Here is a 20,462-nt window from a genome sequence, read left to right as displayed (position 1 = left end):
CTCCCAGAGGGCAGGACGGAGGCCAGGTGTGGGCTGCTCTTGCTGCTCCAGCTCTTCGCCTAGCTGGGGCACAGTGTCCCGGCAGTCCCGACAGCTCGTCCTTTTCCCTCGGGCTGCTCTGACAAGTGCCTAGAACATCCTCGAGATGGGATTGCTTTGGCAAAGGCAGATTCCGGAGAAAGAAACTTCTGGTCCGCCACTTGGCCTCGGAGAATTGTGCCTCTCACAGAGATGAAGTGACTGGCCCAGGGCCCTACAGCCAGTCTTTGTCACCGGCAAATGACTCAGGGTCTCTCCAGCTCCTTCCAGCCAGGAAGTCAGATCTGTATGATTGTAGCACCTGTTGAGTACCAGGCTCACAGGTCCACTCTAGTCTTCGGGCCATGAGTCGTTTCTAAGGGTTTAGCGTAGGTAGCTTGATCAGAACAGAACTGTACTAAGGTTCATCTTGGGGAGAGGAGGGAATGGACAGCTGGGTGGCTCAGTGGATTGAGAACCATGGTCTAGAGACCTGTGGTCTTGGGTTCAAATGTGGCCTGGCATTTCCTAGCTGTGTGACCCTGGTTGAGTCACTTAACCCCCATTGCCTAGCCCTTATCGCTCTTCTGCCTTGGAGCCAACCAATACACAGTACTGATGTTGAGATGAAAGGTGAAGGTTTATTAAGAAAAAGAAAGATTCATCTGGAAGTGGTGTGAAGGACATAGTCTAGTCATACAGAGAATACCGACAAGGGCCCTGGGCTTGAGTCCCTGCTCTCCCAGTAACGAGCTGCGTTCCTCTGAGCAAGGCAGTAACTTCTATGGGACTCAGTTTCCTCATCTGTAAAGTGAGTGTTTGGACTGAAAGACATTTAGGACCCCTACCAACTCTGAAAGGCCCTGAGAATCCCCATTTTTCAGAAAAGAAATAAAAAAACCTTCACATTTCTATTTGGGTTTTTACCTTTTAAATGTAATTTTTTTGTTTCAAACATATTTTATTTCCCAAATTACACATAATTACAATTTTCAACATACGATTTCTAGAATTATAAGAGCCAGATTTTTTCCTTCTCTTCCTTCCCTCCCCCTACTCAGAAATGGCAAGCAATTTGATCTGGGCCATATCTGTATTATCATGCAAAACACACTTCCAGATTGATCATTATGGAACAAACCCTCTAAATAAAACCAGAAATAGACTGATATGAAAGACGACTCCAACAGTCCTTTCTCTGGAGGGGGAGAGCCTTCCCTATCACAAGTCCTTCGGGATTGCTCCAGATCCTTGCAGTGCTGAGAGCAGCCAAGTTTTCACAGATAGTCATTGTCCAATGTACCATGTTCTCCCAGTTCTGCTTATTTTGCTCTGTAGCAGTTCATGGAGATCTTTCCCACTTTTTCTGAAGTCCTCCCGCTTATCATTTCTTCTAGCACATCCATAGAAGTTTAAGGTAGGTGCTACCTCACAGAATTGTCAGGAAGACCAGATAAGAAAATAATGGAAAGCATTCTGCATGACTCAAAATGCCATTCAATCAATCAATGAACATTTATTAAACACCTACTATGTGCTAGGTACAATGCCAAGTGCTAGAAACACAAATCAAGGTAAAAGGAGCTCACAGTAGGAGACAACACGAAGAAGAGAGATATACAGGATAAACAGGTAATTATTCAAAGGGTGAAGGTTCGAGAATTTAGATTGGCAAAGCCTTTCTCTAGAAGGGGGTTTGAGCCAAGACTTGAAGGATGGGGATGAGGAGGATATAGAAGTAGAGCTGAGAGAGTGTCTTGTTTAAAGCACAAGAAGGAGGCCAGTGTCATAGGATGGAAGGGGACTTAAGGGGATCTAAAGTGTAAAAAAAAAAACTGTATAAGCCAGAACAAAAAAATCCTTCGTGGATTTTTCTATTAATTCTTGGAAGTGATGAGAAGCCATAAGATTTTATTGAATAAGGGAATGAGATGGTTGGATCTCCAACTTACAAAAATTGCTTTGGTGATTGAATGGAAGACAGCTGGAGAGGAGAGAGACTTGGGGCAGGCTGACCTATCGCAATAGTCCAGGAACAAGGTGATGAGGGCTTGTCCCAGGAAGTTAGAAGTCTCAGAGGAGAACAGGGGAATTATTCTAGAAGAAGGTGACGAAAGCAGCCTGTGGCAGCTCATGGGGGGATGAGAGATGGTCAGGAGTCAGGAAGACGCCCAGGTTTCAAGCCTGAGAGATGAAGAAGATGCTGGTACCCTCCATAGTAACAGAGAAGTTTGGAGACAGGAAGGCTCTGGGGTGAAAAGACAGACTTGCTGAGTTTAGTTTGAAATGGCTGAAAAGCAGTTGAGGATGTAAGATGGGATCAGCAGAAGAGTGAGGGATTGGGAAGTAAAATTCAGAATCATCAGCATAGAGATGATAATTAAATCTGTGTGATTAGGGAAATGACCAAACAAATTGTAGTTTATTAAATGTAATGTGAAACTGTTGTGTCATGAGAAATAATAAACATGAGAAACATGTGAAGGCTTGTATGGATGGACTGAATCACAGACCTAGAGCTGGAGGAATCTTCAGAGACCATCTAGTCCAACCTGCTCACTTTACAGCTGGCACAGATGGAAATCAATATAATTAGAAGAACAATCTACACAATCACTCTAATTATAGGAACAAAAATAACACTAAAGGGCGGCCAGACTCAAACTAATTGCAGGGACCAATCTAGGTTCCTGAGAAGAGATGATGAAACTCTCTTCCTTCTTCGGAGAAGAGAGGTAGGAGGTTATGGGGGCTTCATGGTATAGATGCCCGAGATGCAGTTTTGTCATTTGCTTTGATTCTGCTGAAGTGCTTTTGTTTGTTACAAGAGAGCATTCAGGGTTGGGGAGGAGAATATTGAAAGATGACCACAGTCTGAAAAACATGTAAGAAGGGTTTTATGCTGACCTGAAACTATATTGCTAAAATGGTTTTGCTGCTGAGTTTTGTTTTGTTTTTTAATATTAGCACAATAAAATGGTCTTGTTTCCTTGAGCTTACCTTGAGCAGAACCAAAGTTCTGGCTCACACTCATTTTCATGCTGAACCAGAAAGGAGTTTAGGAATTAATGTCTAGTTCTAAGTGAGTTAGTTGTCTGGAACAGAGGACTGTAATTTCCTTCTAAATACAGGGATCATCCTCAGCTCCTACAATCAGTACCTTCACTGCACCTTAGCCATAAACAGAGATAGTCATACAAAGGTATGATCATCCTACCCATCATTGGTGGAACTTCCTGATCCAGAATTCTAAAATTCTTGTCTTGGGTCTCTCATCCTCTTTTAGACTCAGCTAGCATCTCAGTGGAACAGTAAGTTAAACTCTAGCCTCAGACTCTTCCTAGCTTTGTGACCTTGGATGAGTCACTTCACCTCTGCCCTGGTTTCTCCATCTGTAAAATGGGATTAATAACAATTTCTATTTCCCAGAGTTGTGGTGAAGATCAAAGGAGATAATATTTGTAAGGCGCTTAGCATGGTACCTGGTATATTCTCTTCCCCTTGTCCAATCATCTGTCCCTCTGCTTTACTCCTCCTAAATATATTTATGTCTATATCTATACCTCCCCTCATCAAGACCTGTAGTCATTCTGCCCTTTATTTCCCAGTACATCAGCCCTGCTCTGGCTTCCCTGTCTTCCCTTTGAAATCTTATAATTAGCTCAACTTTATGCCCTCTTGTCTTATGCCACACAGGCTTTTCCAAACCCCATTCTTAACCCAGAGCCCTTTGCCAGGTTCGTGTTGCCCAGCTGTCAGCCTGCTTTTATCAGGGAGAGTTTCTAAGCTTCAGACCTCAACAGACTGGAGAGGAAGCAGCCAGCATGGTCACCCTGGGAGGGGGAGCCCAAAGAGATGAAGACCAGGAAAGAATGTGTGGAACAAGACTAAAAGGACATCCCTGGATGAGCGGGAGACAGCCGAGGAGGTCACCCGGGCAGTCTCAGCAGACCCTTCAGAGGCAGGAGATGCCCTTCACCAGGTTTGTGCCCTCCCAGCGTCTGCCTGGTGGGAGGCAGGAATGCTGGGTCCACAGAGAGAAGACACGTCTCTGCTTTGAACAAAGTGTGTCCCAGAACTGAGGGGGGAAACATGAATACATCAGTCAGTAGAGATTCAAGTCAGGTAGGGTTTCAAGTGGATAGGGGACCTACAGAATACATTAAACCTGGAGTAGCTATTCTGGAGTATCTCTAATGCCACTAATATCAATAGTCTTAAACAAATTTAAATTAACTTAAAAGAAAAGAAAGTGCTGATGGGGCAGCTAGGTGGCTCTGCAGAAAGAGAGAGGCAATCCTGGAATCTGGAGGTCCTGGGTTCAAATCCAACTTCATATACTTCTTAGCTATGTGACCCTAGCTTAGTCATTTAACCCCAATTGCCTAACCTTTCCCACTCTTCTGCATTAGATATGATACTCAGTATTAAAAAAGAAAAAGAAAGTGCCAATTATTAACCAAGTAGCTAACAAATAGTGATTCCTTTGTGTGACTTAGAGTGGGATAATTTCCTTTCTCTGGGCTTCAGTTTACCCATCTGTAGAGAAGAGCTAGGATATAGTCAGGGAACCTAAGTTCCTGGGAGGGTTAACCTAGGCAACTGCTTGCCTCAGTTTCCTCATCTGTAAAATGGAGATGATAATATCACCACTTGCCCCGCAGAGTTATCATGAGGATCAAATGAGATAAAAACTGTAAAGCCCTTGGCACCTAGTAGGCGCAACATAAATGTTAGCTATTATTATTATTATAGATGGGAGACCCGTAGTGGAGAAGCTAGTGAAGCCATTTGAACTACAAATCCCAGAATACACCGTACTCCAGGGGTTTCCCGCCCCCCAACAGGAAGCTGGTGTTGCTAGGCGACACCAACTCCCGGTTGGGCCTTGACTCTACAAAAGCCTGAGACTTGGATGGGACTTGATCGCTGCGCGGCCGGTACTTGGGACCCAACTGAGGGCTGAGGAGGGACAGGGGTGTGGGAGGGAAAAGGTTTCAGCATTCAGGTTTCAGGGGAAAAGGAGGTCCAAATGGGGGCGGGGGGGCGGGGAGAGGCAAAGCTCTCTAGATGAGCCGGGGCGGCATGGGGGAGGGGCCCAGGCCTAGGGGGAGGAGGCCCCACGTGTGCTGGAGCGGGAGGAGGGTTGGAGGGGGAGGAGGCCCAGACCTTCAGACCGAGGGGGTGGGGCGAGGGGAGGGGATCTCGGTGTGTGTGTGTGTGTGTGTGTGGGGTGCAGTGATCGAGAGCCGCAGACCTGCAGGAGATGGAGGAGGAGGGGCAGCATAGGTGAAGGGTCCGGACCTGGGGGGAGGGGAGGAGACCCCGACACGTGTGCGTGTGCGTGTGCGTGTGTGTATGTTTATGTGTGCGTGCGCGTGCGTGTGTGCTGGGAAGCGGGGGAGGCGTAGACCTTCAGAAGGAGGGGAAGGGGCTGGCTGGCTACAGTCGCTGCGGAACACAACCCCCCACCCCGGACCTGTGCCCCCTTCTAGCTGGTGAAGCCTGAGCCATGTGCGAGGGACCCTCCAAGATCTCGGGGCCCATCCCCCCGGACCCTACCTTGTTCCCCGACTACTACAAGCGCCCGGCCACCGGTAAGAATGGGCGACACCCCCATGGCTGGCTGGAAAGAACACTGGCCTTGTTTCTAAAGTGGATAACATTCTTTCTCAGCATGTGGCTGATATGGAAATGGTACATCAAATTGCTCCTGGGCAGCAGGGAGGGGGGAGGGAGGGAAAGAATTCAGACTCAGTTGTTTTTTTTTAAAGGATGCCAATTGTTTTTACTGTCATTGAAAAAAATAAGACTAAAAGAAGTCTGGTGGGTGCTAGTGTAATGTAAATGCCACCATGGAAAATCATGGTTTCACAGGGGTTGCCAGCACAGTACTTTCCAGCCCTCCAAGAGCTGTGAGTTAGGATTATTCTAGCACCTTCTTGTCCTACTTGCTTCTAGCCCGAGGCCGCCTGGAGGGAAGTGCTCTGAAACTAGGCCTGGAGCCTCTCCGCCAGGGCACCCCCCTGGACCAGCCTGCGCCTCGAATCCGCCCGGGATCCCAGCGGGACATGGTGGGTGTTCTGCTGCAGCTCCAGGAAGTCTCGCTGGACAGGGAGCCCTGCTCCAAGAGTAAGTCCTAAGAGAAGCAGCCTTGGCTGGCCAGCCCCAAGGAAGTTTGCCTTCTCTCACTGCCACTTAACTGAGGCTTTGGGGAAGGAGATGGAGGTGAGAAGAAGCCCATCACCCAGGCACACCTGGCCCCAGCTCAGAACCACAGAACACACTGGCCAGCGGCTGCGGCCAACTCACTGAGTAATTTTGGACAAATCTCTGTGAGCCAGAGTTGCCTTCGGGCGTAGCTCAGTAAGAGGCAGTGCTTGGTGTGAGAGGCTGCATTTGCAGCCCATGCCTTCCACTTGCTACCCTTTTGATGGTGGGCAAATTACACGGTGGGTCTCTAGTTCCTTTTCTATGAAAGGAAAGAGGGTTGGACCAGATGATGCCCAGGCTCCTCTCCAGTTTAACCTGTGAGAATTTAGGAGATTGCCAAGGGTTTAGTGTGCAGGCCTCTGTACCTGAGGGACAGGCCTGGCACTATCTCTCTGATCCCCAGGGAAAGACCCAAAAAACTATGAGAAGGAGAATGTGAGGCGGATCCGAGAGATCCAGAAACGGTGCCAGGAACAGGAGCGGAGACAAGACCCCCCCGGTCGGCCAAAGCCTCTCAAGGCCCTGTGGCGATCCCCCAAGTATGACAAAGTAGAATCCCGGCTGAAATTCAAACTGCAGGTACCTCCAAACTCCAGACCCTACCTGTCTAGCTTCTACCAGGGCTGTAGGCCAAAGGCTGCAGGGGGCTTCCCTTCAGAGCCTGCCTGACTGATGCCTCTGCTTCTCCCAGGAGCCCTCCCCTGCCTCTGGACCAGAGGCGCCATCATTCCTGCGGGCATATTCCCGCTGTGGACCCGGGGTGCAGCCTCGTCGTATGGCTTCCTCAGGCCTGGCTTTGCCCAGTACTGATGGGGCCCAACCACCAGGCCCTGATGCCAAGGTGATGACATCTGCATGAGATGCTGGGGGTGGGAAGAAGGGAAAGGCCTGGCCCATTGGAGAAAGGACTCCAAGCCTCAACCTTCCAGCTCTCGGGTGTTCTGGATGCACTTCTCCCTCGAACTCTTCCTGCACAAGCCCTGAGAATCCTACCCCATTCTGAGTCCATCAGCCCAGACTCCCATCTTGCTTCTCTCTCCTGCAGGAGCAAGGTGCCCCTGTGGACTTTATCACTCATAATGCTCGTACAGCCAAAGCCGCCCCTCGGCGTCGGTCACGCTCCCTCCAGTGTCTGGCTGAGGTGCAGGAGCAGCAGCGGCGGGCCCAGGAGGAGTACAATGTCAGGCAGAAAGGCCATGTACCCCAATAGTAGGTCCCTGCTTGTCTCTTCTCTGAGCCTTGTGTCCTTCATCCCATTGAGGATCTCCTCAGCTTCTATCAGGAAGGAGGGTAGAGAGCAGATCCTGTGTCTGCTGTAGGGAGGCAGCACCTCAGTCCTCTGCTTCACTTTTGTGAGTGGCTGAGTGAGGCCATTGGGTCTGGTCTGGGCATTTGGGGACCCATAGCCATTCACTCTGCTCTCTGGCAGCCTGGTGGAACGTAAAGATCTGTGGCGCCGAGAAGCTGAAGAACGCCTGCGGAACCAGCCTGACCCTGACTTACCCCCAGGCCATACCATGATGCCCGAGAGCCAGCGCCTGGATACCTTGAACTCCCTTCTCCAGAGTGAGTGTCCAGACCAGTTAGGGTCTAGGGGACTAGTCAGGACTCCAGGGACAGGATTGGATCCAGATAACTCTCTTTCTCTCTCCCCCACCCCCGTGCATCCTCAATTCTTGCCAACCAACATCCATGTAGCATGTCTACACAGAGTTGGGGCCTGAGAATGTTTGATGAATTATAGTGAATCTTGGGGCCCAGCTGCCAAGGAAGAGAACTGGAACCCTGTGCCCCTTACCCTTTCCTTCCTCAGGCCAACAAAAACTGCTTCGAGATCTGGTGCTGCTACCTTCTGGGGCAGACTCCCTTCGAGCCCAGAACCACAAGGCTGAGCTAGAGAAGAAGCTTTCCCAGGTGGAGGAGGCTCTCAAGATCTTTTCCCGATCTAAAGTCTTTGTCAAGATGGATTCCTGAGATCTTTCCTTTTGGCCGTAGGATACTCTGAGGAGAATAGTGCCTCAAGGCCTCCAGGACAGGAGCTGTCTTGACTCCTGGAAGGGAAAGCACTGGCACTTGTGACCCTGGCCCAACATACAATGGTAACCTTTTGGGCCCACAAAGTGGCAGCAGAAGGAACAGACCCAGGGAGCTGCTGTTAAGAATTTTTTTTTTCTGTTTTTAAATTAAACCTTTTTTACATGAGCAGTGACCTCAATAGCCTTATTCTCAATCCCTCTCCAAGCTGCCCAAGACTCCATCTTCCTTATGCTTCTCATGGAAATGCCAAGCTAAATGGGCATGAAGACAGGAGTTGGGGATCTGTCAGCCATATCAGCCAGCTTTGGATAGGTAAATGGAGATGATGAGAGAACAGCTGTTTTTGCTAGACCCCCAGCTTAGGACCCTTGCCTACTGCAGGGACTTCTGCTAAAAAAGAACAATCTTAGGGAATCAGTCACAGGCCCCTTTCTGGCCTTCCATCTGGTCTTCCCACTCATATTTTTCATGCCTACGTGAGTCCAAGCCCTTAAGGTTTTGATTTCTTCAGTAGACAAGAGCAGGAAAGAGCTGGCAAGGATCTTGACCCTTCAGGCAGTGCAGGCTGCAATCCTGAATCCTGGGCTCCATCCCTAGCCCATCTGTGGCATTTCTGACTCAGCGGGGAAGTAATGCAAGCCCCCCACCCCCCAAGTACTTTCCTTGTAGCAGAGAAGGGCTTGTGTTTTCTAGAAAAGCTTTAATGTTTCATAGATGGGGAAGGGCAAGAGAGCAAATGCACTGCCTAGGCTCCCCAACTGCTGCCCACTGGGAGAGAGACACATGGGCCAAGGGAGTGGTGCAGGGACCAAGGTCATGAACCATTCTTCTCCTGTGCCCCACCTTGGCCCTGGTGTCCATTAGCCCAAGAAGGGGCTAGAGTTATATGTAAGGAGGACCATAACCCCTGTGGTCCAGTCAGCCAAATCCTAGACTAGAGGGTGATGCCACTGCCATCTTCCCTTAGGCTGCCCCCTCGGCCAGGGCTGGTCCCATCCTGACTGTCCAGGGATTGTAGGGACCCTCGAGAGCCAGGAAGTGATCGACTGGGGCGAAAGTCCCGTTGGGAAGGGGCCAGAGGCATCCCATTGGGGCAGGGAGGGAGGTAGCCAGGCAATCTATGGCTCTCGATGACCAGGTCACTGTCCTCATCACTGTCTGGCTCAGGAACTTCAGCTGGAGGGAGGGGGGCAGTAGGCTGAGGTCCCAGAGGCCGACCTGCCCCACCTCGCATCACATTGTTGCGTTGGTTGGCAGGCTTGACCGTGACAATGAGGTTGTGGCTGTTGGCCACCATCATGTCTGTCACCTGGTCCAGTGACTTGCCAGCCACATCAATGCCATTGACCTCAAGGATTTCATCACTGACAGCCAGGAGTCCGGTGCTCTCGGCCAGGCCTCCCCGGACCAGGCGAGAGATGAAGATGCCGGGTACCTTCTCCAGGCCTTGGGGTGCCACTCGGACACTGACCCCATCCCTGATGTAGAAGCCGAGTGGGCGGTCTGAGCCGTGCTTGTGTAGTTTTACCCGCCGGTGGCTCTCAGGCAGCAGATCCACATCGATGACAGATGAAATCTGGCGGAAGTCCTGAGGAAGGCTGATGAGCAGTGGGGGACGAGTCCGGTGAGGGGCCGCAGGTCGGAGGAGCAGCCCCTTCTTCCGGCGCTGCAAGGAGTTGGAGGTAAAGGCCATGCCCGTGGGATCCGCTTCTGCTGTGGGGTGGAGCAGAGCTCAGTGTTGTCCTGCACCCAGCCTTCCCTACCCCAGCCCTCCAGGGTGCTGAAGAGATCCCCGTGCCTCCAGCTAGTTTATTGTCAGCGTCTAAATCAAGAATTGGGCTCCAGGGCCCCGAAGCCACTCGACTTTCTGCTCCTTGGCCTCTAAAGGATTGGGGTCCTTGGCTGGTCCCAGGGGAGGAGCTGGCAGTTGGGGAGGCTAAGCCCATATCCTTTCTGCTTGGCTCTCCAGATAGCCCCACGGTGAGGAGAGAGCCAGTAAAGCCAACCTCACCTGGCCCAGCATCCTCTCTGCAGGCCTCAGAGGAGACGATGGCTCTTTTGCCTCATGGGACTGGTCGGGGACAAGGACTTCATCTTTCTCTGGCAAATCAACTACTCAACAGGGTGTGACCCAGGGCTCCCAACCAGGAGCAGCAGCAGCAATATTCCATACAATCATACTGGGGGGGGGGGGGTAATAGGACCCCAGCAGTGTGGTGGGCAGAGCATAAGGAGCCCTGGATTTGGAGTCAGAAGACCTGGGTTCAAATCCTGGCTCTCTGCTACCCATTACCTGAGTGGCCTTTGACATGTCCCTTCCCTTCTCTGAGCCTCAGTTTTCCTTATCTGTAAAATGATAGGGTTGGACCAGATGATGAATAAAGATAGAACCATGTTCCAACCCAGAAATCTAGGGGTGCCCAGGTTCCCCCCAACCTACCCCGGTCTTGTTTCCTCATCCCCAGCCCCATTTGCAGCCTCCTTCACATCCTGAGCCCTGTCTGTGCTAGCCAGGACCACTCCTACCTTCCCACACTCAAAGAAGGCTGGGCAGGCAGTGTTCAGGGACCCCTCCCCCAGGCCTCACCCCTCTTCTGCACGAGCAGGCGCAAGGGAGGGTGCGTGCTAGAGAGCGCCCGGTGCAGGTTGTCATCGTTGGTGAGGGGCAGCAGGTCCCCATGCACGTCGGTGTAACCCAGCAGCACGTCCAGCCCGGGAATCTGGTGCACGGCCCGAAGCAGCCGGGAGAACTCCTGGAAGCCTCCCACGGAGGCTCGGGGTAGGGCGAAGCGCCGGAACTCGGCATCGAACTGAGGGGAGGGAGATACGAGGGGGCAGAATCCGGGGTTAGGGGCCAGGGAGGGAGCCAGGCTCCTGCCAGCCCTTCACCAGCCCTGAACCATCCTGATGGGCAGAACCCCCTCCGCTGCCTCCTCCTCACACACACACTAACACACAGTCAGTGACGGACCATCCAACCCCAGCCCGTATCCCCTCCCCTGGGAGGGGACCTGGAGAGCTCTGGGGGGTCAGAGGCTTATGGGTAAGCTCGGGAGAGGAGGCGAGCCCAGATGTGCCGATCTGGGCTGGGGGGCTGCTCGAGACGTGAGAGGGGGGCTGTGGGGATGCTGATCAGAGGTCAGCTCCAGGGCTCGGCAGCAGCCGGAATCGGGCGCAGGGCCTCTGCCCGCTGGGTCCGGACCCCACCTGGCGGGGCCGGCTCTGTGTGCCGGGCGGGCCCCTCGCCGGTCCCCACACTTTGGCCCATGCGGGGTGGGGGGTGGGGGGAAGCTGCAGCCCAAGGTGGCTGGCGGGGCCGCGGGCGGAGGGAAAGCCAGAGCTGTGAGGACAAGGAGCAGAGCCGAAGGAGGAGATGCAAGGATGGAGAAAGGGAGCCGGGACCCAGGCGGGGCGGGGGGCTAGGGGCACGGGGCCGGGGCCCTTACTTTGCTCTTCACCTCGATGATGCTGTCGGGGCTCCGTGCTGGGGTCCGCTGAGGCTTGGCCATGGCTGGGCCGGGCCGGGCCGGGCCGGGGCTGAGGCCGAAGCGGCGCAGGTGCACAGCCCGGCCCCTCCCCGGCTCCCCCCGCCCCGCACCCTGCAGCAGTGACCGCCCCGCCCCCTCCTCGCTCTCCCCTCCCCGCTCCCCTCCCTCTCTCCCCGCGCTGTCCGAGAGCCAGTCGCCCCGAAGACTGCGCGGGGGGCGGGGGGGAGAGCTGGGGACCGACCATGACGTCACCCGCGTGGGGGAGGGGGAGGTATCCGAACGCCCGCGCGGATGGAACGCGGAGACAACGTTCCCTTGGTAACTGCGGGTGGGAGGGGAGAGGGACGGCAGCCCGGTGTCCGAGCGGAGGGGCTCGGGCGTGGGAGTCGGGATGTGTCCTCCCAGGCTCCGCGGGGCTCCCTGCGTCCCTGTCATTACTAGCTGCGGGCTCCGTTTCCTCCCCGGTGAGGAGTCGTGGGGCGGGGACACAACCTCTTTGAGTCCTGAAGCCCGCATCCCCGACTCAAGGATGCCTCACGCCTAGGCACAGGCACGGTAGACCCGAGGTCCCCCTCTAGGATATTCCCCCGCTGCCTCCTGTATTCCTTCATCTAAATAAACACTACCTGTAAGCGTAGGGGAAAATACCCAGTTTAAAGAGGACCTTGGTCTTTGCCCTTCCAGCCTTCTGGGGGGACAGAGTGGTGTGGCTGTATGCATGGGCACTCCCCTGCTCCAATACTACCTGACATTTGCTAGCTGTTGTCGAGTCATTTTCTTTGAGCGACTTCCCCTTCTGTGAAATGGGCATAATACTTGAACTACCCACCTCACAGGGTACTTACTGCTTCAGGTATATGTTAAAGAGCTAACATTAAGGCACAAAGATAGCTACAATAAACAAAATTACCCCCTAATTAAGCAGGTGCAAAACAAAGCCCCATATATGGTCTGAGGAGGGACTCATTATCCCTCTTTGGGAGGGATGAGGGATCAGGGAAAGCTTCCTAGTGAAGGAAGTGGCATCTAAATTGGTGGGAGGGAAAAGAGCTCCCTGGAACTGCTTACTATCCATCCATCCATCCATCCATCCATCCATCCATACGTCTGTCCATCTGTCCATCTCTCTCTCTCTCTCTCTCTCTCTCTCTCTCTAGTGTTAATTTGGTTAAGTCATCAAGTCTTTTTTCCTAATCTGAAAAATGGGGTAGTTGGGTGGAATAGATAGATAACATCTGATGTCATTACAGCCCTGTATCTATGAACTTAACAAATGAGGTCTTCCTCTTCACTGACCCAATCTTTTCCTCAAAGTAGGGCTGCCTTTAGTCCTCCCTGCCTATCACTGGAGTAGGCAGGGACCATGCCTTTTAACTTGTTTGTTGGGACAATTCTCTCCTCAGGGCTGGGCATTTCTAGCTATGTCTAACACTTCTCTAGAAGCAGCTTCCACGTAAATAGGAATTTCATGCTACATTTTTGATGCTAGAAATTCTTCTCCTCTGAAATATTAAGCTATGCATGTATCAAAATGCTTAATATTAGGAAGACAAAAATAGGCTTTATTTTGCTCCACCATTTCCCGAGGTTATACCATACCTCCCCAGTAGCCCTTCAGACAAACATTTATGGCTTCAGATAGATGCCTTGCAGAGAAAAAGACCAGAGATCAGCTGGGTGGCTCAGTGGATTGAGAGCCTGGTTCTAACTTGGCCTTCCACTTCCTACCTCTTTGACCCTGGGCAAGTCACTTGACTCCCATTGCCTACCCCCTATGACTCTTCTTCTTTGGAACCAATACAGAGTATTGATTCTGAGATGAAAGGTAAGGGGTTTTAAAAGAAAAAAGCCAGAGGAGTTTGGGAGCTTCTTATAAGTTGTGAGACAGAGTTCTTTAAAAATAGGATTTCTATATCCACAGGAAAATTGTTCCCTTTAAAACATTTGGGAAATAGGGCATAGAGCTAAAAGATCTCTAAGAACCAACCCCCCCCCCAATGGGAAACTAGGGTTCAGAAAAGGAGGAAGTTGTCTACAGTTGTATAGCAATAGCAGAGCTAGCATTTGAACTGGAGATCTTCTGACTCTAAATAATAATAATAGCAAACATTTACAATTATCTCATTTGATCCTCATAATTCCTCTGGGAGGGGAGTACTATTCTCATTTTTTCAGATGAGGAACCTGAGGCACAAAGAGACCTAGGGACTTGCCCAGGGTCACATAGCAAGTAAGTCTATAAGGCCTCATTTGAGCTAGGTTTTCTTGACTTCAGACTCTGTGCTCTTCACTTTATGTTGCCACCTAGCTGCAAATGAAAGCGTCCTTCCTTTGGGGAGAGAGTGGTACCAGCCTTTGGAGCCTCTGGCATATATCATCCTGTGCAGTGGTGAATCTAATTTTGAAGAGGGGCTTGATTTTGGAAATGATCCTAAACCAATACATCTTGACACATTTATTATGGGGAGATATTTACTGCCTCACCTAGGTCTTCTGACACCCAGACTAATGATGATTATTTCACTAGTGCTGTTAGTTTTTAAAAACCAAATTGGTCCCACTTAAGATATCCATTGATAATAATATTCATAACAATAATAACTGGCATTTAGATAGCATATTAAACATTTCAAAGTACTTTATATATTATCTTTATATATATGTTATATATTTAGGAGCCGACTGTATGATGGTGGCTACCTGGCAGTTACAAAGGGAAGGAAGAAATATGTGATGTCTCCCTTACCATAGGCTGGTAAACACACACAAAATGAGCACACCTGGTGCTCATTTCAGTCCTTTACTGAACCCAGGTGTGTTCTACATCCTCTCTGACCCCCTTAACCTTGTACATCCCAGGTTTAGTTGTCCTTTACTGCCAGTTTCTCTATGAGAAGGGAAAGAGGCAGAATGTACCAAACACTCAGAAAACCACCTCCATGATCCCCTTAGACACAAAAATGGAGCATTCCTCATTACTTGGAGAGAACTTGGATTAGAACTCTGGAGCTGGATTAAAATCCCAGTTGTGGGTGGTTAGACAGATAAATATATTTTTGGTTTTTCCTTGTTCTTCTAGATCTTAGCACGTACACACATCACATACATGGCACATAAGCACGGAATAAATACTTTTGTTGGACTATTAGAAGCTAGGTCACTTTGTGCAAGTCAGATTCCTCATTTGTAGAATGAGGATAATGATACTTGCACAGGTTTGATGGGATGGGAGACACAAAACACTACAGATCTGTATCCCAAAGAGATCAAAGGAAAATGTGTATTTATGTACAAAGATATTTGTAGCAGCTCTTTTTATGGTGACAAAGAATTAGAAATTGAGGAGTTACCCATCAATTGGAGAATAGCTAAACAAGTTGTGGTATATAATTGTGGTTGAATACAATTGTGTTATAAGAAATGACAAAGGCAGGGTAGTTTCAGAAAAGCCTGGAAAGACTTTCATGAACTGATGCAAAGTGAAGTAAGTAGAACCAGGAGAACATTGTATACAATAGCAGCAATATTATAAGGATGATTAACTGTGAATGACTTAGCTATTCTCAGCAAAACAATGATCTAAGACAATTCCTAAGAATTCATGATGAAAAATGCCATCCACTGCTACAGAAAAAAACTGATGAGTCTCAATGCAGATTGAAGCATGCTTTTTTTTTTTAAACTTTTGTTTTTGGGGTCTGACATGGTTAATATGTTAATGTTTTGCATGATGACCCATGTATAATCTATATAAAATTGCTTGCCTTCTCAGGTAGAGGGAAGAGAGAGGAACTGAAACTCAAATTTTTTTAAAAAATGAATGTTAAAAATGATTTTTACATATAATTGGAAAGAAAACAAATTCTTTTTTAAAAGCTACAGAAAGCAGTCAATAAATATTTATTAATTGCCTCCCATGTGTCAGGAATTGTGTTAAGAACTAGGGCAGGAGGGGGGAGAAATACAGAAAGAGGTCAAAGACCTCTGGAGTCAGGTCTGGGGATAGGAAGGCCTAGTTTCAAATCTAGCCTCAAGCATTTATTAGCTACCGGATCCTAGGTAAATTACTTAACCCCTATAGCCTAGCCCTTACCGATATTCTGCCTTAGAACCAATACACAATATTGATTCTAAGATGGAAGATATGGGTTTAAAAAAAAAAAAGAAAAGCAGTCTTCCCTCAAGGAGTTTACAATCTGATGGAATAGAAAATATGCAAAAAATATCTATACAAACAAGCTGTATATACGGGATAAAGAAATTAAGAGGGAAGGCACTAGAATTAAGAAGGGTTGAAGGTGGAATTTTAGTTGGGATTTAAAGGAAGTTAAGAAGGTCAGTAGTGAGCAGAGGAGAGAGCTTTCCAGAGATGGAGGGACAGCCAGAGAGAATGCCCTGAGCAGAGGAATGAAGGGGTTTTGTGAGGCCAGTGTTAGTGGATTAGAGTACCTGTCGCGGAGTACGGTATTAAAAAGCAGGGAGAGGTAGGAGAGGGCTAAGTGATGAAGGGCTTTGAATGCGGAAAAAAAGCATTTTGTTTTGGATCTCAGAGGCAATCGGGGGCCCCTGGAGCCTATTTAGGAGGGGGTGAAGTGAGCAGATCAGCATTTAGGAAAATCACTTCGGCGGTTGGAAGATGGATTGGAGTGTGGAAAGACTGGAGGCTGACTGACCTACAGAGGGTAATGTCAGAGGAGAGGAGGCGCAGACAGACACAGCAGAAAAAAACCTGAGCAATCTGACACAAGACATCCATAATCAATCACCAACGGGCTCCGGCGGGCATGTATAAACATACGCCTGACGGCGCATGCGCACGCGACCAGCCCGGGTTTCAACTCTCAGGGGCGGGACTTAGTCTGAAGTCTGCATTTCCCTGCCCAGCCCAACCAAGCGACTTCCTTTTCCGGGGACAGAGGTCAGTCAGAGCGGCGGGAAATATCTCGTATCCCTCCTCTTGGCCCCAGGTGCAGGCCGCCTGAGCCGGCGACTATGGCGACGTCGTGGAAACCTGTCTTGCAGCCCTGGATTCGGGATCTGCTCCTCGGGTTGGAGCCTGGGGAAGGCTCGGGGCTGGAAGGGAAGGGAGAGGGGCTCGGGCAGCTGTTGGAGGTAAGGACGTTGCGGAGAGGGGCGTGGGGCACCCAAGGGTGAAGCCTTGGTTAAAGGGGAAAGGGTGTGGTTGGGTGCTCCAGGAAAGAGGCGGGGCCGTAGGGAGAGGGGCACGGCCAATAGCGTGTGGGTTGTTAGAAGAAAAAGTGTCGTTGGGTGGGGAGGCGTGGCCCTGGAAGCACCATTGGTTGTGGGACTGGGGGCGTGGTCGTGGGCTGGCAAGGGGGCGTGATACCGGAGGCTCATTGGGCGAGGGGCGGGGCCGGGAGCATCCGTTGGGGGCGGGGCCACAGTGACCCTCAGTGATCCCCGTCCCCCTCCCGGCAGGTGGTAAAGGAAGCCGAGTCCGGAGGGAGTCTCGAACTGCTTAATGGAAAGGCTTCTGCTATCCTGCTGGTGACTGATGGGACCCACAGTGTGCATTGCCTGGTGACCCCCGAGGCCCTGAGCATGGCTGCCTGGTGAGGGGCCAGGAGGCAGTGGGCAACAAAGGGTCCGGTCCGTGGTTGGGTCTTTGGCTCCCAAGTGTGGTGGGAGGGGCGGAGGCTGGGGGAGGAGGCTGGGGGGGGGGGTTGCATGTGGGGGTTGGGCAGGGGATGATGTGACTTGGGGGCTCCTGCAGGGAAGAGAAGCACTTTGGTTTCAGGAGGGCGGTGGGCCGGCTACTTCTGCTGCAGGACTTCAGAGTGTCTGTTCAAGAGGTGCCTGAGACTTCGCTGGTGAGAAGGGACCAGGGGAGGGGGATGCCTGGGTATCTTGGGGAAGGGGTGGTCAGAAGCTCCCTGACTCTTTTCCAACCTCCTCAGGGAAACGGGGAGTTCTGCCTGTGGGTGGATCGCTTCATCCTGCTGCCCACGGAGCTCCCCAGGGAGGGTGTAACAAGCTGGTGAGTGGTCTCCTCCCTTTCAGAGCTCTTCCCTTTGAGACCCCTTCCTTATAATGACCATTTTTCATCTTCCTTCCCCCCATGTTGATTTCCTTCATTGGCATCCACCTTCCTTTTTCAAGCAACTGCAGATCATTCCATCTGAGGCTGGCCTCTGCTTGAAGGCACTTTTGGGGTGGGTGGAGCTCCCTTCCCCTCCCCTCCTGGCTTAGTGGGGCTACAATCCTTCCTCAAATCCAAGCCTCTGTCCCATCCCTACCTTGTGCCTCAGGGCCCTAATCTTCCCTTCTCCTCCTAGTTTCTCTGTTCCCTCCACTGACCCTCATTGCTCAGGGGAGAAGGGAAATCCCCAGTAACTGACTTCATTGTCACTTTAGTAACTGGGACCCAGCTGTGAGGAGAAAACTTCAGGAGTATAAAAAGTGAGTAGGTGCTGGGGAAAGAAAGGATGTGGGAGCAGTGAGGAGTTGGGAGGGCTTTTGAGGGAGATTTTGGGGCCCAGGAGAGTTCTCTCTCTCATCTTAAGATACAGGAAAAACTTTGTGGGGACCTGAGGTCCTTGGGCCCACTAAGGCCTAGCCATCTGCTCTGTCCTTACAGGCACCAGGAAAGGGAGAGGACCCCCCCTAACATAGGTACCCCAGGGTTCCTGGAGAGGGTGGGGATGAACTAAAGGAAGGAGGAAGATCTTTGTCTTCACTACCTTACTCAGACCCATCCTTCCTCAGATAGAAGCTCTACATTGTCCCAGTTGCTGGAGGAGATGTGTGAAGATCGACAGAGCTTGCTAAGCTGTCAGGCCCAGAGCTGCCTGGAACTGGGGGGTTCACAGCAGGGTGCCCTGCCCCTTACTCGATGGGAAGCCTCTCGAAGGAAGGCTTGGGTTAGTCTGAAACAGGTTGTAGAGGAGGGAGAGAAAAAGGGGGAGTGAGGGAGGAGAGAGGAGGACCTGGGTTCAAATTTGGCTTCTCGAACTTCCTAGCTGTGTGATCCTGGCCAAGTCACTTAGCCTCAGTTGCCTAACCCTTACTGTTCTTCTGCTTTGGAACTGATTCTAAGACTGAAGGTTTAAAGAAAAGAAAAGAGAAAAAACAGTGGCCTGGCCCACTGGGAGAGGGAGTGGGGAGCAGCTCAACAGTGAGGGAACCTCATGCAACAAGAGTAAGCTGGAAGGACCTATAAAGACCATTTTTAGCCTGAACTCTAATTTACAGACAAGAAGAGGCTTGAACCCAGAGCATTTCACTTTTCCAAGTTTCAAAGGCAAGTCCCATGTTCATGTCACTGTCTCCCTGTCACAGGGAGAAGCTGTTTTCACTATCCCAGGCCTGAAGCTTCATATTAGTGCAGAGGAAGAAGACACCCTTCGGAACCTGAGAGCAGGTTAGGGGTTCCTGTGGGGAAGTGGGAGGACACATTGGCTGGGGGTGGGAGGGAAGAGCAACAGTTGCTAACTCTTCTCTGCCCTCCACTCCAGTTTCTGAAAACAGCCCTGAGCTTCAGAGTTTAGAGAGGACCCCAACAGACCCCTGGCATTTACTCCCAGCCCTGTCCTTGACACAATCCTCTTCTTCCTCTTCTTCCTATGTAGGTAGGTAAGAGTGGGGCTCAGGGGTCTTCTGGAGACTGCAGCCCTCACTGTAGAGATCAGAGAAAACAGTATCCCCAGGGCAATCTGATTGGGGCCACGGAGCAAGGGTGGGGTCAGCACAGCTTCCTACCTTTTATTAGAGCCTGGAGATAGTTTTGGTTCCCTTCTCTCTTTCCTGTCATTGCCAGAGGCCCTGGACTGTTTGCCCTTCCCTCCTGAGAGAAGCCCCAGTCCGCCAAAGGATAACATCACTGACAACCAGGAATCCCCCTCTTTGGAATGCAGGGAGCCCATCAACCTGTCACCTCTGCTCTTTCAGGGCAGTGGGTCCTCTTGTATCCTGTCTTCCTTCCCCCAGGATCCACCCTCTTCCTCCCAGGACCAGCTCCCTCTAGGTCTTCCTGCTTCCCCTCAGGCAACTGTCAGTATCCCTAGGGAGGAGTGGAAAACCTCCAGCCCATGTGTCCCCCAGCAGCCCCGGGCACCCCCGTTGAGGGCTAGGGGAAGGGGAAGCAAAGACAGACCAGGAAACAAGAAGTCCAGTCTGCAGTTTGTGAGCAAGAGAGTCAAAGGTACCCTCTGGGTTCCAGAGAGTGCTTCTTCAGGGGACTCCAGCCCTGGAGAAGGCCCAGCCTCAGCCAGGGTGAGAGGGCTTCTTTCAGGCTGGGTAGGGGAAAGACCTGGGATGAACTGGGGAGGGAAGAAGCTAAAGCTTTGGGCTGCTTGCCTTTAATTAAGGGAGGATCTTTCTTTCCCCTACCTCTTTCCAATAGGTTCTTCCAGAGAAACACTTGGATGGTTCCCCGTTCCAGTACAACTACCCAGAGCCCTGTGCCCACCTCTGTTCCCAGGTTGTAGCCACCAGGTCAGTGCCCACCAGGCTTCTTTGCCACTTCCATCCGGGGCATCCTCAGTGCCTGTTCCTGTCACCCCTAACCCGAGCCTCTGTCCTCTCTTATAGTCTCTGCCCATCGATCCTGGACTGGGCCAAAAAAGTGCTGCTAGAGACCGACTTGGTGGAGGTGTGAGAGCTCCTCCACTGTCCCCATTACTGTGGGGCTTGCAGTTAATAAAAAGCTGAACCACAGGCCTTGTCTCCTCCTTTGGGTGGGAGGGG

The 20,462-nt window shown here is 51.1% G+C and overlaps 3 protein-coding genes across 13 annotated transcripts; 2 read left to right on the top strand and 1 right to left on the bottom strand.

Annotated features, from left to right (window-relative positions):
* The first annotated feature begins 937 nt into the window (after window positions 1-937).
* ENKD1 (enkurin domain containing 1) lies at window positions 938-8,433 on the top strand. 3 transcript variants are annotated; one of them, XM_056807108.1, is made up of 9 exons: window positions 938-4,000; window positions 4,774-4,958; window positions 5,514-5,615; window positions 5,980-6,150; window positions 6,635-6,810; window positions 6,923-7,072; window positions 7,277-7,440; window positions 7,661-7,797; window positions 8,045-8,433. In XM_056807108.1, the coding sequence occupies exons 3-9, from the start codon at window positions 5,531-5,533 to the stop codon at window positions 8,203-8,205; spliced, it is 1,044 nt and encodes a 347-aa protein (XP_056663086.1). In that variant the 5' UTR covers window positions 938-4,000; window positions 4,774-4,958; window positions 5,514-5,530; the 3' UTR covers window positions 8,206-8,433. The 3 variants fall into 3 exon arrangements, with proteins under 3 accessions (XP_056663086.1, XP_056663167.1, XP_056663127.1); XM_056807149.1 differs by lacking the exons at window positions 938-4,000; window positions 4,774-4,958 and adding an exon at window positions 5,223-5,307; XM_056807189.1 differs by lacking the exons at window positions 938-4,000; window positions 6,923-7,072 and having other exon boundaries at window positions 4,845-4,958.
* A 515-nt stretch (window positions 8,434-8,948) lies between these two features.
* Window positions 8,949-11,981, bottom strand: PARD6A (par-6 family cell polarity regulator alpha). Of its 4 annotated transcripts, none has more exons than XM_016427701.2 (3): window positions 11,715-11,981; window positions 10,856-11,078; window positions 8,949-9,981 (listed from the first exon to the last, which is right to left on the bottom strand). In XM_016427701.2, exons 1-3 carry the CDS (start codon window positions 11,775-11,777, stop codon window positions 9,203-9,205), a joined length of 1,065 nt encoding a protein of 354 aa, XP_016283187.2. In that variant the 5' UTR covers window positions 11,778-11,981; the 3' UTR covers window positions 8,949-9,202. The 4 variants fall into 4 exon arrangements, with proteins under 4 accessions (XP_016283187.2, XP_016283190.2, XP_016283188.1 ...); XM_016427704.2 differs by having other exon boundaries at window positions 11,727-11,981; XM_016427702.2 differs by having other exon boundaries at window positions 8,949-9,978; window positions 11,715-11,977.
* On the top strand, window positions 11,182-20,432 carry ACD (ACD shelterin complex subunit and telomerase recruitment factor). 6 transcript variants are annotated; one of them, XM_056806815.1, is made up of 14 exons: window positions 11,182-11,311; window positions 16,307-16,438; window positions 16,724-16,868; window positions 17,196-17,329; window positions 17,491-17,587; window positions 17,675-17,754; window positions 18,132-18,176; window positions 18,355-18,389; window positions 18,483-18,637; window positions 19,056-19,137; window positions 19,232-19,345; window positions 19,534-19,988; window positions 20,119-20,210; window positions 20,307-20,432. In XM_056806815.1, the coding sequence occupies exons 3-14, from the start codon at window positions 16,749-16,751 to the stop codon at window positions 20,371-20,373; spliced, it is 1,476 nt and encodes a 491-aa protein (XP_056662793.1). In that variant the 5' UTR covers window positions 11,182-11,311; window positions 16,307-16,438; window positions 16,724-16,748; the 3' UTR covers window positions 20,374-20,432. The 6 variants fall into 6 exon arrangements, with proteins under 6 accessions (XP_056662793.1, XP_056662843.1, XP_056662912.1 ...); XM_056806934.1 differs by having other exon boundaries at window positions 11,217-11,311; window positions 19,534-19,917; XM_056806865.1 differs by lacking the exon at window positions 16,307-16,438 and having other exon boundaries at window positions 11,213-11,311.
* Window positions 20,433-20,462: the final 30 nt, after the last annotated feature.

The sequence above is a fragment of the Monodelphis domestica genome, chromosome 1, assembly GCF_027887165.1.
Source record: "Monodelphis domestica isolate mMonDom1 chromosome 1, mMonDom1.pri, whole genome shotgun sequence".
Lineage (NCBI taxonomy): Eukaryota > Metazoa > Chordata > Mammalia > Didelphimorphia > Didelphidae > Monodelphis > Monodelphis domestica.
This window is presented reverse-complemented; position numbering and strand designations above follow the sequence as displayed.

What these genes read in the sequence shown, in the direction of transcription:
- ACD (XM_056806815.1), top strand. Translation starts at nt 16,749, where the DNA reads ATGGCGACGTCGTGGAAACCTGTCTTGCAGCCCTGGATTCGGGATCTG. An exon ending in AGGTGCCTGAGACTTCGCTG is followed by an intron (nt 17,588 to 17,674) that starts GTGAGAAGGGAC and finishes CAACCTCCTCAG; the next exon opens with GGAAACGGGGAGTTCTGCCT. An exon ending in AGGGAGGGTGTAACAAGCTG is followed by an intron (nt 17,755 to 18,131) that starts GTGAGTGGTCTC and finishes TTGTCACTTTAG; the next exon opens with TAACTGGGACCCAGCTGTGA.
- PARD6A (XM_016427701.2), bottom strand. Translation starts at nt 11,777, where the DNA reads ATGGCCAAGCCTCAGCGGACCCCAGCACGGAGCCCCGACAGCATCATC. An exon ending in TCATCGAGGTGAAGAGCAAA is followed by an intron (nt 11,079 to 11,714) that starts GTAAGGGCCCCG and finishes CCCTCCCCTCAG; the next exon opens with TTCGATGCCGAGTTCCGGCG. An exon ending in CCTGCTCGTGCAGAAGAGGG is followed by an intron (nt 9,982 to 10,855) that starts GTGAGGCCTGGG and finishes TCCACCCCACAG; the next exon opens with CAGAAGCGGATCCCACGGGC.
- ENKD1 (XM_056807108.1), top strand. Translation starts at nt 5,531, where the DNA reads ATGTGCGAGGGACCCTCCAAGATCTCGGGGCCCATCCCCCCGGACCCT. An exon ending in CTACAAGCGCCCGGCCACCG is followed by an intron (nt 5,616 to 5,979) that starts GTAAGAATGGGC and finishes ACTTGCTTCTAG; the next exon opens with CCCGAGGCCGCCTGGAGGGA. An exon ending in GGCTGAAATTCAAACTGCAG is followed by an intron (nt 6,811 to 6,922) that starts GTACCTCCAAAC and finishes TGCTTCTCCCAG; the next exon opens with GAGCCCTCCCCTGCCTCTGG.